This window comes from Diabrotica undecimpunctata, chromosome 1 (genome assembly GCF_040954645.1).
Source record: "Diabrotica undecimpunctata isolate CICGRU chromosome 1, icDiaUnde3, whole genome shotgun sequence".
NCBI lineage: Eukaryota > Metazoa > Arthropoda > Insecta > Coleoptera > Chrysomelidae > Diabrotica > Diabrotica undecimpunctata.
Window position 1 is genome coordinate 39,425,227 of NC_092803.1, and position 15,560 is coordinate 39,440,786.

The 15,560-nt window shown below is 32.2% G+C and overlaps 3 protein-coding genes across 3 annotated transcripts; 1 reads left to right on the plus strand and 2 right to left on the minus strand.

Moving 5' to 3' along the window:
* Window positions 1-364: 364 nt before the first annotated feature.
* LOC140448286 (dolichyl-diphosphooligosaccharide--protein glycosyltransferase subunit 4) lies at window positions 365-545 on the minus strand. The gene has a single exon (XM_072541380.1). It carries the CDS (start codon window positions 543-545, stop codon window positions 441-443), a length of 105 nt encoding a protein of 34 aa, XP_072397481.1. The 3' UTR covers window positions 365-440.
* Window positions 546-1,618: 1,073 nt separating this feature from the next.
* On the minus strand, window positions 1,619-2,077 carry LOC140440804 (uncharacterized). The gene has a single exon (XM_072531196.1). It carries the CDS (start codon window positions 2,075-2,077, stop codon window positions 1,619-1,621), a length of 459 nt encoding a protein of 152 aa, XP_072387297.1.
* Window positions 2,078-8,301: 6,224 nt separating this feature from the next.
* LOC140448205 (protein NEDD1-like) lies at window positions 8,302-14,371 on the plus strand. Its single transcript, XM_072541319.1, has 2 exons — window positions 8,302-8,454; window positions 12,621-14,371. The coding sequence occupies exon 2, from the start codon at window positions 12,623-12,625 to the stop codon at window positions 14,285-14,287; it is 1,665 nt and encodes a 554-aa protein (XP_072397420.1). The 5' UTR covers window positions 8,302-8,454; window positions 12,621-12,622; the 3' UTR covers window positions 14,288-14,371.
* Window positions 14,372-15,560: the final 1,189 nt, after the last annotated feature.

Genomic DNA, 15,560 nt, shown 5'->3' on the forward strand with positions numbered 1-15,560 from the left:
AATCGAGCCCGGATTTTTTTAATCCACGTTTTTTAAGATTTTTAAGAACCATAGTGGAAAAGCAGAAAGCCCCAAATTTTTTTTGTGTATTGAACAGCTGATTCTTGACGATGTCGAGATGAAATATTAAACATCTGATCGTAATTTTTATACAATAAAGTATCGAGAAGTCAATACAAATATATCTAAAATCAGTACCGTAACAACTTATAGTAATTAATCTCAATTATAATATATTAAAACCGCTCCTTTTCTTTTTAATAAGGGCGTGTACTCGAAAAGTACCTTACTATACTAATAGTTCATTTAATGTTAATAGTACTCTCTTCAATATAGGTTTGATTCTTATAAAAAATACACAGAATAAAAAAGTTGTAATAGAAAAGTGTATTTTACTTTATATTTACATCTTATACTTAAAACTTATAAATTTGTGAAGTTTATTTAGAATAATTTGCATTAATATAATGGAAAAGCACCACAAGAAGGAAAAGAATTACTCCAAGAGCATTAGAGAGAAGTGCCAGGTGAACGTCGGTGATCATTCTGAAAATAAAAAAGGTAAGTCAATATATCAAGTAATTATTCAGTACCTAATTATAAAATATTACATTATAATAAGGAATATAAATAGCTGAAAAATAAATTATTATTTATTTACTTATTAACAGCAATAAATGTATAATTTAAAAATAAAATACAATATAAAATTTAATTTAACAAAACAAAATAGCGCAGCTACAGTACAAATATTAGTAAAATATCTGATATACTCGGTTCGCGGATCACAGTCCCAACTGCCTAAACTCTATCCACCGAGAAGCGATAGTGCCAGTAAACAACGAAATATACGCGTGTAGGGTTATAAACGTTTTAATTGGCTGTCGTTTAGATCTCTCTCCGCCTATTTCAGATCTGTATTACGAAAATTAAGTGATATTTATGAATATATATTTTTAAATAATAGAACATTTTTGATTCAATGCACATACAAAGTCGGCAATAAATGTTTTTCTCATCCCATATATCATAAACTTGGGAATAGATATTCATTATACAATTTTTTGTTTGTATTTTTAAATTAAATACTAATACTAAATCAACTGACAACACTGTACACAGCTGTACTGCTGTAACTTCCATTAAATTAGTATTTGAAGAAAAGTCGAACGATAAAGATGCATCCCTAGCCACAGTTAGACGATACTTCTGTTATTGCGCTGTTGCCAATTTGTTATATTTTATTGTGCTACATAGATTTTAAATCCATTTGTTGACAATTATGAAAAATGAGCACATACATTTTGCAATGCATATGGAATGACATTTAAAATAACTTTTTTTTTCAAACCTTTTATATTTTTTGCACTTATTTCTATTTCCGTTAATCAGTCTGGTAAAATTATAATAAATCAAACTTGAGGAAAATGAATGTTATGCATTATTCTTATAAAAAAGATTTACAAATAATAATTGAGATTAGTGGGATAATTATGAAAATAAATACAAACAAACGAGGCTTACATGCCAAAAAAATCGTTCGCCTTCCGTTTTATAGCTAACTTGGGAAAAAAAACGTGGCTGCTAAGATGGCTTACCTTGTTGTCGTTAAAAACAATTAGGAAAAACTTGAACTATCACTATCACTATCACCATTACTACCAATTTCTATATTTAACGGTTCAACCATGACCTCAATAATATGATCAAGTTCCCAGAACTTTTTTTCTACTGTATTCTGCACATGCTTCACACAGTTTTTCCATTTCTCCTGGGTAATGTTGTTAAGGGCATCATTTAAAAGGATTTTGACATCTGCAAATTTGAAAGTCTTGTTGTTGGCAGCAACAAAATTTTTAGCATCAGCCCAAATCAGCTCAATAGGATTGAGCTCACAATGGTTGGGTAGCAAACGTAAAACGGTTTTATTTTGAGCTTTTGCGAGTTCATCGATAACATATTTGTTATATTCAGCCTTACGCGGTGCCACTAATTGTAAGAGTTCAACTTTAAGCATGTCCTCATCGAAGTCGATATTTTTTGATCGTAACCAGTCTTTTATTTTTTGCTTTTCCATGCTGTAGTCGGTACTTTCTCACTTTTTTGCGAATGGTAAGGAGCATTATCGAGAACTATGACACAGTTGTCTTCTAAAAGGGGCAAAATATTTGCAAAAACTTTTCAAAACCGTCTGAGTTCATTTCCTCGTGATAGTCGCCACTCTTTTTTGATTCAAACGTCCATAGGCCACCTTCTACAAAACCTGTTTCACTCCCAATATGTGTAAGAATCAGTCTTTGTCCTTTGCCAGATGGATTTTTGAGACCTGCTGAGAGACCTGACAAAAACGCCTGCCTGGAAGATTTCACCGTTTCGTCAACCCACACATGAGATTTTGTATGTCCTGCATTTACCCACGTTTCATCTAAATAATAAATTTTCCTGTTTTCCTCCCGAAATTTTTTAATGGATTTTAAAAAATTTCGCCTCCATAAAATAATCTCTTCTCGTTCTAATAAAGCACTGTTTCTACCCCTACGTACGTATTTAAAATCTAATGATTTTAGAAATTAATGAAAAGTACTGCGTTTAAAATTTGGCAAGCTTTCGTCGTCGTTAACAGCTGCAAGAACGTTGTCTATAGTTGGTATTTCGTTGCGAAAAAAAAATTGATGTACAATTCGACGAATAGCAGTTTTATCAAAATCGTCTATTCGACGATTTTGATAAAACGCGATTCCGTTGTCGATTTATAAATATTATATATAACGCTTTTTTCCGTACTACTAAATGCACGTAATTTTGAACGCTTTTTTGGAGTTAATTCCTCGGCAGAATCTGTAGAACTCGACATTGTTTGTAAAACTGAAAATTAGACAGCAAACTGTAAACAGTGTAAAAAAATAAATATAAAAGCAAACAATAGAAAGCATAAATAAACACCCACTAAGTTCGATTAAACGCGCCGAAATGTACAATTATTACCACGAAAGCTATTTTATCAACTGAACTTATAGCGAGTTTATACACGCAAGAATTTGCTGATGACAGTATTTGTTGGTTCAAACAAAATCAAACAGTAACTGATTATGGCAGTGTTAACAGTGGCGGTGTTTTATTTCATTGTAAATAGGAGCGTGTTACAAATTGCTATTTATTTTTAAAATGGAAAAAATTTTTTTGCATAAAGCCAACAAGATGAATCCAGATAAGTACAACATATTATTAATTTTGGATTTCCGATTTACCAAAAAAATATGTTTAAAAAAGTATGTATTAGTAAACGTTAAATCCGGACCTGGCAAATTTGGCAACGCCTTGTTGTTTTGGCGCACTATCTCTTCTCGTTGGATAGAGTTTAGTAGTAATTATTTTTTGCTAACTTGAGTAAATTTTGGCCGACTGGCAGTGGCTGGATATTACTATACAACCAAGCATGCGTGCTCATGGCCAATATTTAAACAAAAAATATTCGAATGCAGTTTATTAAAAAAACTGCACCAATTAAAACAAAAAGTTTTATAGTTAGTATTTACATATGGAAAATTTTTAATGAAAATTAATGAATATACACTCTCATTATGCATGATTTTTTTTTTTTTTCAATGAAAGAAGTCTGCAACATTAAGTTTATTTGGACTATTAATAATGAGAGGTAGGAATTTTTGTATTGTATGTTTCCGACAATAAATCTATCAAAGTATGAGCTGAGCGAGTATGGAATATACATTGTATTCGGGATTTATAGCCTATGACGTGGAATTATTCCTTCTTGTCGTTTGTGTTTCTTTTGCAAATATGGCACATATGATCAAAGAATGGGGTCCGCAACTTTTATAATCTTCCTCGAATCCATGCCAGTCTGACACTGCGAATCTGTCAGAATTGCAAGAATGAACACCAGGGGTTGCAAGGTACAGGGGAAAAGTCTTGCCTAAGCGATGCATCAGAGAGCTGGTGAACTCTAAGAGATTGTCAGATAACCTTGGCAGGGTATGGGTATAAATGAACAGGAAACAAAAAGTGATGACAAATAACCATAATAATCCAAGTCGGGGTCCTACAGGGTAACTTTAAACACTTCCGCTGCCTTAATAAGGCAGCTTCCGCCAGCCTTAATGCCGATTTTTACGCTACGTTTTATTGTACGTTTTGTCGGACATAAAAACCCTAGGACAAAATGTACGTTTTGTCAATTGTGTGAAGTTTGTTTAGTGAATCTTGTTGAAAGACTTTTTTGATTATGGAGGAAAAATGGCTGCTTTCTTTTATTTTTTGAAGGAGAAAACAAAATGGTCAGGGAAGTGGCTTCCAAATAGAAGCCAGTATTGCTACGTCTCGTTACTGAAAAAAAGTGAGCAGCGAACCTGATAACTGGCACAATTATTTGCGAATGGATATCTCAGCCTATCGTCAATTTGCTAGAGTTGGTAATACCATCTATACTGAAACAACCCATGAGAAAAGCCATTATATCTAGGAGAACGGTTTGCCCCTAAAAAGACGCTAAGAAACGGAATACACTAACTAATTACTTTTTTTGCATTTCTACCGCACCAAACCTTTTTCATTTGATTCTATATATTTTTTCAAGTTCAAATGTATTTTTTAAAATTTTTCCAAGTGAGCCGGAAATTATTATTAACAAATAACATAACAAAAAAAAAACAATTTCCCGAATCGCTTCGAGTAAAAATTTTTTTAAATGTATCTCTTCGAAGTAATTACTTTTTCTTTCTTGGTAGTTTTTCGAAAAATGCTTCGTTTTCGAGGTATTTGCAATTTTTTGTTGAAAAAATGCCTTAATTACTGATTTTACAATTCTACAAACAGCTTTATATTCTTTAAACCTTCACGTATAAGTAAGAATATTTTGACAAGGATAAGTGATTTCTATCCTGCTAAAAACATAATTTAAAATTTACACAAAGATTTCTAAGCGCCGCCAGCCTGTATAGCCGCGACCGTACATGCTTATTATCATATACAGCGATAGATTGCTAGCAATGCATATTGAAAATATTTGGTTCCGTGTTTTGAGCCAGATAGAATCGATTTATCCTTGTCAAAATATTCCTACTTGTACTTGAAGGTTTAAATATTATAAAGGTTTTTATACAATTTCCGGCCCACTTGGATAACTTAAGAAAATATATATTTGAACTTGAAAAAATATATAAAATCGAATAAAAATTGTTTGGTGTGGTAGAAATGCAAAAAATTAGTTGGTTTATGCTCTGCTTATAGGGGTAAACCGCTCGTCTAATCCCATGAACGACTAACAGCAACTCTCAGATACCTTCCGAGACTACTTGTCATTAGTTTCTCCTGGCATCTTTGGTAGATACATCTTGATCATCTATAAATTCCAATAGGTAGAACTATCCCAAAGACTTTTTGTATGTCTTCTTCTCCAGTTCAAGAGCTAACTCATGTCCTCAATTTTTTCAAATCTTTTTTATAAACCGACCTCAACGAGTTGTTTTGTAACTCTCTCTTTATTTGCCATCGTTTCATATTTCTATGTATTTTTTATAAGTTCCTAACGTGATGTTTTTTACTACGGTTACTATAGTCTGTATTTTTCACTTACCACAAACACGAAAAACTTTTATACATTTCAATGAATTCCTCGTGGATGCATTGCCGGGGGTCTGACATTATTATAGTACGAGATCCCACTGCAAAATCACTACGTTCATAACGTAGTTAATCAAACTCACATTTTTACATACAATTAAGAATAGCAGAATACATCGATAACAGGTTGCCAGTCAAAAAGTGACCGCAAGTAGTTTTAATTTAATTAATAGTAATTAATTTTTGAACAAAAATTTCCTTAATTTATTTTTTAAATAAAATACGTTGCTAATTTTTTTTTAATATGATGATGTAAGGTTGCCTGACAAAAAATGGTCGCAAATTGGGGTTGCCAGCTGTTAAAAACGCTAGGTATCAAAGATAAAGTGAAAGAGAGCTAGCGCACACGCCACTGGTTTGACAAGGACGGCGAGTGTCAAATTATTCTGATCACGTTTTGAACCTCGTTATTCTGTTATTGATTAAAGTAAAGTTTGCGTTTCAGAAAAATAAAAACGTGTATTTTTAATCATATGTATGTAATATGTTATTAACACTGTCTATCGACGCATGTGCAATAAAAACTCACACAACTGATATTCGCCATGTCAAACCAGTGGACTAAGCGCTAGCTCTCTTTTACTTTATCTTTGATACCCCGCTTTTTTAATAGTTGACAACAATAATTTGCGACCATTTTTTTCAAGGTCATCTTATGTCATCGTATTAAAAGAAAAATAGCTTTAATTTTAGCTTATTTAATGAAAAAATAAATGAACGAAGTTTTTGTTCAAAAATTAATTACCATCAATTAAATTAAAACTATTTAAGGTCACTTTTTGACTGGCAACCTATTATCAATGTATTCTCCTATTCTTAAATGTATGTAAAAATGTGAGTTTGATTAACTACATTATGAACGTAGTGATTTTGTAGTGGGAACTTATACTATATGGTGTAGTATCAAAAGGAGAAATAGAAAGGAGTAGCGAGACTGATAAAAAAATACCACGAATATCGCTCATCAATGAGGAAATAATGAAGAAACTCATAAACGTCTTGGGAGGAAGATTAGCATTTATTATAATATATAAACTAAAAAACAGGAGCTAAACAGAGAACATGATTGGAACAAATCACTGAAGAACTAGGGAGTGACTACCTAGACGGTATCGATGAAGATAATTCCGACGAATCAATTCAATAATAGTGACTAGGACTCATGTTCCGAACAGGAAGTTGATGCTGATGACGAAAACCTCTACACTATTGATCTTGAAATCCAAACATAACACAGAACATACCTTTCTTTGCCGCAATAAAAATCTACGACGTTAAAAACATCCACTGAAAAGCAAATTTGCGAAATATGACTCTAGAAATACCGTCAATATATTTCATCGACCTTCGGAAAGCAAAGAACAGATTTCTGATGAATTAGGTGCGTTTATTTATTTTTTCACAGAAAATATGATTAAGAATATTTTGTATTATATAAATGCATTTATTAGAGATATTCAAAAGGTCTACATTAGGAAACGAGATCCTAAAGAAACAAGTGAGGAAGAGAAATTGAATCTTTTTGGCTTACTTTATTTACTTGTGTTTTCAGATTTGACAATAAAGAAGATCATCTACAAAGAAAACGATTTGATCGTTTGGCCCCAATTAGAAATATTTTGGATTAGTTTGGCAACAAATATCAAAAAAAATATTGTCCAGCAGAATATATAACAACAGATGCGATGCTGATTTTTTTGGCAGATGTAGCTTTATACAGTATATACCAAATAAGCCAGCTAAATATGTATGCTATAACAATATACCGTTTGTATGATTCTAAAATCTTTTATGTTACAAATTTATACATATACTCTGGGAAATAACCTGAGGAGAGATACAAAGATTTAAAATCTCTAACAGTTGTAGTAGTTAGGATATTTAGGCCTTTTGAAAATATAAATGGAAAACTAAGCACTGATAACTGGAATACAATTATATCTTGCCCCAAAAACTTCTTGAGAAGAAAATAACATTAGTTGATATCCTAAAAAATTCCAACCAGACTTGCTCCCAAACAAAGATAGGCCCGAACACTCATCTATCTTCGTTTTCTCTGACAAAACCAATATTGAGTCTTATAGTCCAAATACAATCAAATCTAAGGAAGTAGATTTTCCTTATCTTTCCAATATATAGCCAGCCCCCAATTTATTGAAAAGGAGGGGTTATAAAAAACATAGCGTACACTGCAGTTTCCACAACAAAATACATGAAAAATGTGACTGCTGATTTGTAGTCTTAAGCAAAATGGTAGCAATCTTAGGCTCAAGTGATGTTTTCTATTGGCAATTTCTCGTTTTATCTATTCATAGTGTTCCATTAAAAATAACAAAATCAAAAATAAACTTGTGATTTTAAATCCAATTATTTTCAGATGAAAATTTAATGTGTGGTATAGGTGGAACACCCTGTATTAGAATAATCCATGATTGGGTGGAAAGAAATCCTGGTTGCCTAACGTCCATGACTGATATAATAGTTATTAAGTTTATATTTCTCGTTTTTATTCATCATAATAAATTCCATTAATTCATATAATTTAAAGAGAAAAATAATTAACTGAAGTTGATCATATAACACATTTCAAATCATTTATTTGCAAATATTTTATGTTTTTACAATTATGTTGGCAAGGGACAACCTAAAAATCGTTTAAAATGGTCAATAATATGACATATGTCAAATGTGTCATTTAAATCTGTTTGAAATATTTTATTCCTATTATTTTTTTCTTTAATATTGAGTTTTAAACTAAACAAAGGGTTCTAAGTAACTTTTCAATGTAACAAGGGGCCAAAATAGTCAATTAAGGTAAGCCTAGCATTCTTTATAATAATTTAATACCTTAATATATTAAAAACAACAAGGTTATATTAACGGTTATATTCATACTTAAATTGCTTAAATTATCAGCAATACTGTTAACATAAGTTATAGTTAACATAAAAACGATAAAAAAAACAAAAATTTCTGAAATGGCAACAATAATATATATTTAAAAATGAAGCTTTCAGATGAACTGGTAAATTATTATTTCTAAATATTGCTTTGTTTGAAGTAGGTATTTTGAGAACGATTTCCGAAGTGGAAATCGAAACTTCAAATAAACTTAATTTTAAAGTAAGATTGTGGCTTATTCTCAACAAAAATAGTAAATTACCACAAGATGCCACAAGAAAATTGCTTCAGAATAATTGTTGTTTTTAAAAAAATAAACTTTCAAACTTATATCAAAGATTATAGCGTCTATATCCTTTGCTTATATATAACTTATGCAATTACTATATGAAAATAGTCCAAAACTGCATGTACAATTGGATTTCATATCATTTAATAGATATTAAGATTAATAATTTCAATACTGATATGAATGTAAATTTGTAGATGCAACGTGTAAATAAATGTGCAGGCACTTACTTTGTAGTTGTCTGAATATCTTTTCTCAGAAATAGTAGTGTTAAAAACTTCCTGTAATTTAATTTTTAATGGAAAAGACCCTTCTTGACAACAAGGCAGCCAGCCGGTAAATGTCAATTTTTGACAGTTGACGTACAATCTGTTACGTGTGTTTTTTCAACTTACACAATTTTAATTGAATTTTGTTCTCAACCAATTACCAATGAAAGCGTGTCTGTCGATTGGGTTACATAAAAATAGGAGGAAAAAGATGTTAAATTTAAAAGCCGGAAATATTTGAATAAAGCTTTTAAATGTATATTGAGTAACAACGATATCTCAATGTTTTTCTATACCTTCATTTTCATTATTTTCTCCTGAAATTTGTAAACTAATTTTTAATAAGTTCTATGTAATTCTAGAAATTTCTATTAACTTTTGAACTAATATATTGCCATAAATGCCTTGGCCCGTAACTTTTTTCTGATACAGACCTAATAGCCGAAAACACGTGTAACATGACATCACTAAACGTTATATAGATAATTGTGAATTTACTACTCTTTTTAGTATTAAAGATCGTCCTGCAACATCCAATATTAGAAGGCATTAGACTGTTCCAAAAACAATAATTTCAAAACTGTTTCCTTGTTGCATCTCAGTTTTGATCAAATATTTCGTTGATAATACACCTCTTCTTCTCTCTTAGCAGTACAACATTTTGCAGTGTAAGAGCCACTTTCCTTCTCCATTGTCTAATATTCACGCCTTTTACATCCTCTATCCATCTTTTATGGGGCTTTTCTCTGGTTCCTTTTATTTGGGGCTTCCATGTTTTTTATACCTGTGCGATAATTATCTGGATGAGAAGAGTAGCGCCAGATTGTTTTGTGTCTTTTCTGCATAATAATTTTGATGTAGAAGAGTATGATGCTTTCTGCAGCATATCGAACAGCTGCGAGAGGAGCAATCAGCATGGTTGTGTCTTGTACATTAACAATTGGAGCACATGTGGTTTGATTTCAGAAAATTGTAATTTTCGGCGTAAGAGAGAGTAGAACATTGTCTGCATGAAAACATTTTGTGAGGTGAGTCATTGCAGTAGTTGCATTTTATATAATTGCGAGATGGGACGAAGGCAGAGGCATTCGAATGGAGAGAGGTGGTGTTAGATTTAATATGTCATTTAGTTCCTTTTTGATTCAGGGATAGTTGTCGAGTCTGTGAGAATAATTGCAGCGTTCATTAAGATTTCAAATAATTCAACTATTGAGGAAGTACAATTCCGATCTCTCCTTTCTCCGTTGTGCCGTTTGGTGGGAAAATCGAGTTTTCGAATTATTAAATTAATTAGGAGATAATCCCAAGATTCTGCTGGAACTTTTAAAAAATTTTAAGGACTCAATGAGTCTTTTTAATTCATTTATGTACTCATTTAGCGTGTAATTGCTTCTTGATAGTGCTGGGAGATCTATTATATAATTAATGTGCGAATTAATTATTGCGAGATTATTGTCATATTTCCTGTCGAGCATGTCAATTGCGAAATCAAAGTTTTCGTGTGTAATTTCGAAAGAGTCAATCAGATTAAGAAGTTCGCCTCGAAGAGAGAATTTTAAATTTTAAGTAAATGAGTTTTTGAGCCTTATTGAAAGAGTAATTTTCAATGATGAGAGGGCGAATAATTGGACCGCGTTATGTAATATCGGATTAAGTGCCAAAATGTAGTTTTGAGAAAAATGGGTTTAAAGATTTTAAATTTGTTTTTTGTGCTATTTCTAAATTATAGTACTGACAAGTTTTATATTTGATAGAATAATGCAAATATAAAAACAAAACTCTTAACACGTTTTTTAAATTTTTTTAACACTTAATCTGATGTTTCAAAATAAAAATATACGTGTTATAATAACGTTTTATTAAATTTTTAGCTTTAATACGATAGCTACGATATTTTTTTAGAATTGTTTGGCATCCAATGGAATAAGCTCTATTAACGACATTTGTCATTAAGTTTTGGAATAGAGACAGGTTCCCATTAGGCCACAAAATTTGCAGTTTAGAGGAATATAAAAATTCTGTAGTTCTGGTTGCATTTCTTCTGACTCGTTTACTTATGTCTCCTTCTTGCAAATTTCCGCCGTGATTTTTGATAAAATATATTTTAAAAGGATTTTTTTAATGCGCAGTATTTCTTTAGTTTGAAGCCAGTTAATCGAATTCCCATTTATATCTTTCTTTCTATTTACAATATGTTTTAAAATATCGCAAACTCCTTTAAACTCTTCTTTTTTTACCATTTGATTTGTTTCGTTTTCTGCAATGTTTGATAACGTTTATACAATCATCTGGAGTATACAACCGATTTTGGAGCTTTAGTGCTAACTCTATTTCACCAAATTCGGAGCCATTGGGCATAAAACTGTGTCCCGATACTTATTTTTTTTTTAAAGAAGGTATAAGCTCAAGTGCAGATTTTAAAAGCATCACAATTTTAATATTGCGGTTTTGTCCTCCGCAACTGTCAGACCATAATATCAATTCAGTGACTTTAGGTGTTAGGTTCTCTTGCAAATATTTTAATAAAATAGAACCTACCTTTTGTGCTCCTTTTCCTGCTGTGCCTTCGACCCAAACATACTAATGGCCTCGCCCAGTTTTTCCTGAATGTACAAAATTCATTTGATTTGAACGTACTCAAAAGTTTGGGGGGATTTAGGGCGACACACCCCACTTAAAATTTTTCTGTACGCTTAGATTTTGTTGTTTCTTTTGTATAAAAAATGCTATCAGAACAAGAAAGTAACAATCATTTGTATTACAAAATGTCAAGTAGTTTAGGACATAATGCAAAAAAACAATTTTTATTTTGTAACTTCAAAGGTCTGTAACTTTTTTTGTATACACTTTTGTACTAAAGTAAGTTGGATTCAATCAATTTATTTTTGTCCCCGGAATGCGTGGTTTAATTTATGACATACCTTTTTGAAACACCCTGTATAAATGTTATATATAATACGTACCTCCGGCTTTGGTAATAAATTTTCGTTCTTTTCTAAGGAAAAAGAAACTTCTAGAACTTTTATTCATTAGGCTTAGATTATTCATTTTGATGGAATAATAAAATAAATCTAACCTAATTTAATTATGCACGAACTTTCATACGGTGGGTTATAATTTCAGCAATAAACCATTTTTTGCCATATGTTTACGAAGAAAATGCATAAATAAGACAATAAAACTGAAAGATTTATTACCCTTTAAATAGGAATTCTGAAAACTATATAAACTAATGACACACTTTCAGGTAGACATTAAGCCTGCTTTTTGTCGAACTGGGTCAAATAACTTTACGAGCAGATATCTCAATGGAAAAACGGTCTTTTTAAACTGTTTTTTTTTGAGACGATATACTGAAATCAAACAAAACATGTTTTTGTATTTTATTTATTAATTGTAATAGAAAGAATAAATGATTCTTGAAGGCAATATTAAGACTAACAAATTGCAGAGTTATTAATGTAGCAAATATCGTTCTTGAATAAAACTTTCTGTAATTTAATACAAAAATTCTGTTGTAGATATGTATATTGCATCAGTAGCTACCACTATTAAGTTCCATGAGTTTCCTAATGGCAACGTCATTCATAACTACCAGCCTGGAAAAGTAGAGGGCCCAATCCGAAGCGTCTCTTGGAGCCGAGATGGTAATTGGTTAGTCGTAGTTCCTCATTCCGGTCAGACTGAAATAGTTAGTACTAAGGACCAACTCAAGCTTCTTAAGACTATCCATGAAGTAGATGAGCCCACAGTAGCTTGTTTTCAAAACACGACAAAGAAACTTGTCGGTATAGGAACAAAGAGTGGGTTAGTGCTAATATATGATATTAAATCTAGAAATGTTAAGAAGAGATTTCCTAGAGCCTCAACACAAGTTACTCATGTGGCGTTTACAGCTAAAGATACTCATTGTGTTGCAGCTTGTAAGAACGGGGAAGTATTAGTTTACAATAATGTAACGAACAGTCCACCTGCTAACCTTAGAGTTCCAAAATCAAACTCAGTCAGTTGCCTTAAAACTAATCAGTTAAAAAGGAATTTAGTTTTAGGAGGTAGCAATGAAGGCGTCGTTGTTGTTTGGGATATCAATATTAACAGAAGCAAATTTTGCACTGAGGCTCACAAAGCGCCTGTCAGTTCTGTAGCTTTCTCACCTGTTAACCCAGACTTGATAATTACTGCCGGTTCTGATAGACAGTTCTGTTTCTATGACATAATAGACAACAAATGCATAGCTAATGTTCCGGTTGAAAACAACATCACTGCTGTAGATTTCTCACAGGATGGAACCTCCTTCGTTTTGGCGTCTCAAAATGGCCGAGTGTATGTGTATGATTCCAGAAATATTCAAGAACCTGTACACTCTTTTATAGCCCATAAAAGTGCAATAAAATACATCGCGTTTCAAAAAGTAAACGAAAGCGGCGACTCAAGTGTATGTAGTATATCTAAGTCTAGTGAAAATAGTGCTTGTTTACTAGCCGAAGAAAGCAAAAAACAACCTCGCAGAAGTGTTAGAACAAGCGATTTCTTTGGAATGTACGTGCATACCGTAGACGGTGCATTCGAAACAAAATCTGTAGCTTCTATGGAAGGTGGCGACTCCTTTATAGCGGCACTAGGTTTAGATAAAAGCAATGCCTCAGAATCTGTCAATAACGATGATGTTTTTCTTAAAGCTGATATCAGTCGTTTACCTAGCATCCATGATGCAGAACTTCCTTCTTCGAACTCCATTCATCTAGGAAAAGTGGATGTAAGCGATTGCAAACCCAAACAATTCTCTTCGACGCCCAAATTTCAGTTCTTTACAAAATCGGAAATGAGTCCCACTATTGTACAGAATGTTCTACCTAATAATGCTTCCACCAGTGACATTAAAGCTGTAGTCAGAGAATGTTTCAACGAAGAATTTAGGAACGTGGTAAGTGATTTAAAGAACGATATTAAGTACCAAGCTACTCACACCACTTACCAATTGAGATCTATGCTCCTCGACATGCAGATGGCGATGGTTAAGGAGTTTATAAAAGTTGAAAATTTTAATAATAGATTGCGCGATGATATGTTGCCGAACTCGAATTATGAAGCTAGTTTAGTTGAAGAAAACGATAGATTACGGAAACGAATTGATTTCTTAGAGGAACAATTGAAGAATTTATCAGAGAATAAAGAAAGTGGAGTGTAGTGTGTTTGTTTTTCAATATGTTTGTGTATAACCTAAAGTGTTTTGTATTGTATTTTTTATACTGATAAATATATTTTTATGATGTATTGTTTGTTTTCTAAAACTTATGTGATAACTCAGGCTTTAAAATAGTGTTCTAGCAGTGGTAAATTGTTTTTTTAAATTTATAGGCCATAACTTTTAATTCTTTGTGCCTAACCTTTCATCTGCATATATATTTATATACAGTCCCTGCTCAATTTATTAGACTCACTTAGCAAATTCTAGTTTCTTGTGATTTATAATCAATTATAATAATAACATGTTAGCTATAAGTAAGAAACATAACACAAATGATAGTAGTAAACTTTTTGCATATTTATTGAACAAAAACAACGTAAATTATTACAATATTTTACTATAAAATTAATATTTTGTTAAGCCACCCTTAGCTTTAAGCAGTACGCCACTCTCCTAGTCATGCTGTTTATGCATTTTCCTGCTTTCTTTTAAATTTTCGGTCTGATTCCAATGGAAAAATTCTTTCTATCAACTGAACCTTGTTGGTATTTATTTCCTTGGCTAACTCTCTTTTTAGGCACTCCCAGACATTTTTTATGGGGTTCATGTCTGGTGAGTTGCCCGGCCATGGTAAGAGCGGAATTTCTTGTTCTAACAAAAGTACTTTTTAATACTTTTAGCCATATGGCAAGGTACTCCTTCTTCTTCTAATGGCGCTACAACCATTTGTGAGTCTTGGCCTGCTTAACAATGTTCTTCCATTCTGCCTTGTCGGATACTTTCCTTCGCCACTGCCTGATGTTCATGGTTTTAAGATCCCTCTCTACGTCATCTATCCATCTTTTACGGGGCCTTCCTCTTGTTCTGTTTCCTTGGGGCTTCCATCTCTGGACTACTTTTACAGCTCGATTATCTGGCATTCCTTCTAGGTGACCAAGCCAGTTTAGTCTTTGTGACTTTACAAATCTGACAATATCTGCGCTCTGCATTAGTTCATCCAGCTCGTGGTTAATTTTAATTCTCCACGAACCATCGCTGCATTGAGTTGGTCCAAATATCTTCCTTGGTATTTTGCGCTCAAATATTCTCAGTTAATTTTCATCAGTGGTTGAGAGGGTCCACGTTTCACATCCATATATGACCACTGGTCTAATTACTGTTTTGTAGATTCTCAGCTTAGACTCACGATTCAGTAACTTACTTTTCATTAAGTCTTTGTATGCATAAAAGCACTTATTACCGCTAAGAATCCGTGCTTGTATTTCTTGACTGA

Coding starts and splice junctions, on each gene's coding strand:
- LOC140448286 (XM_072541380.1), bottom strand. CDS start 545: ATGATCACCGACGTTCACCTGGCACTTCTCTCTAATGCTCTTGGAGTA.
- LOC140440804 (XM_072531196.1), bottom strand. CDS start 2,077: ATGGAAAAGCAAAAAATAAAAGACTGGTTACGATCAAAAAATATCGAC.
- LOC140448205 (XM_072541319.1), top strand. CDS start 12,623: ATGTATATTGCATCAGTAGCTACCACTATTAAGTTCCATGAGTTTCCT.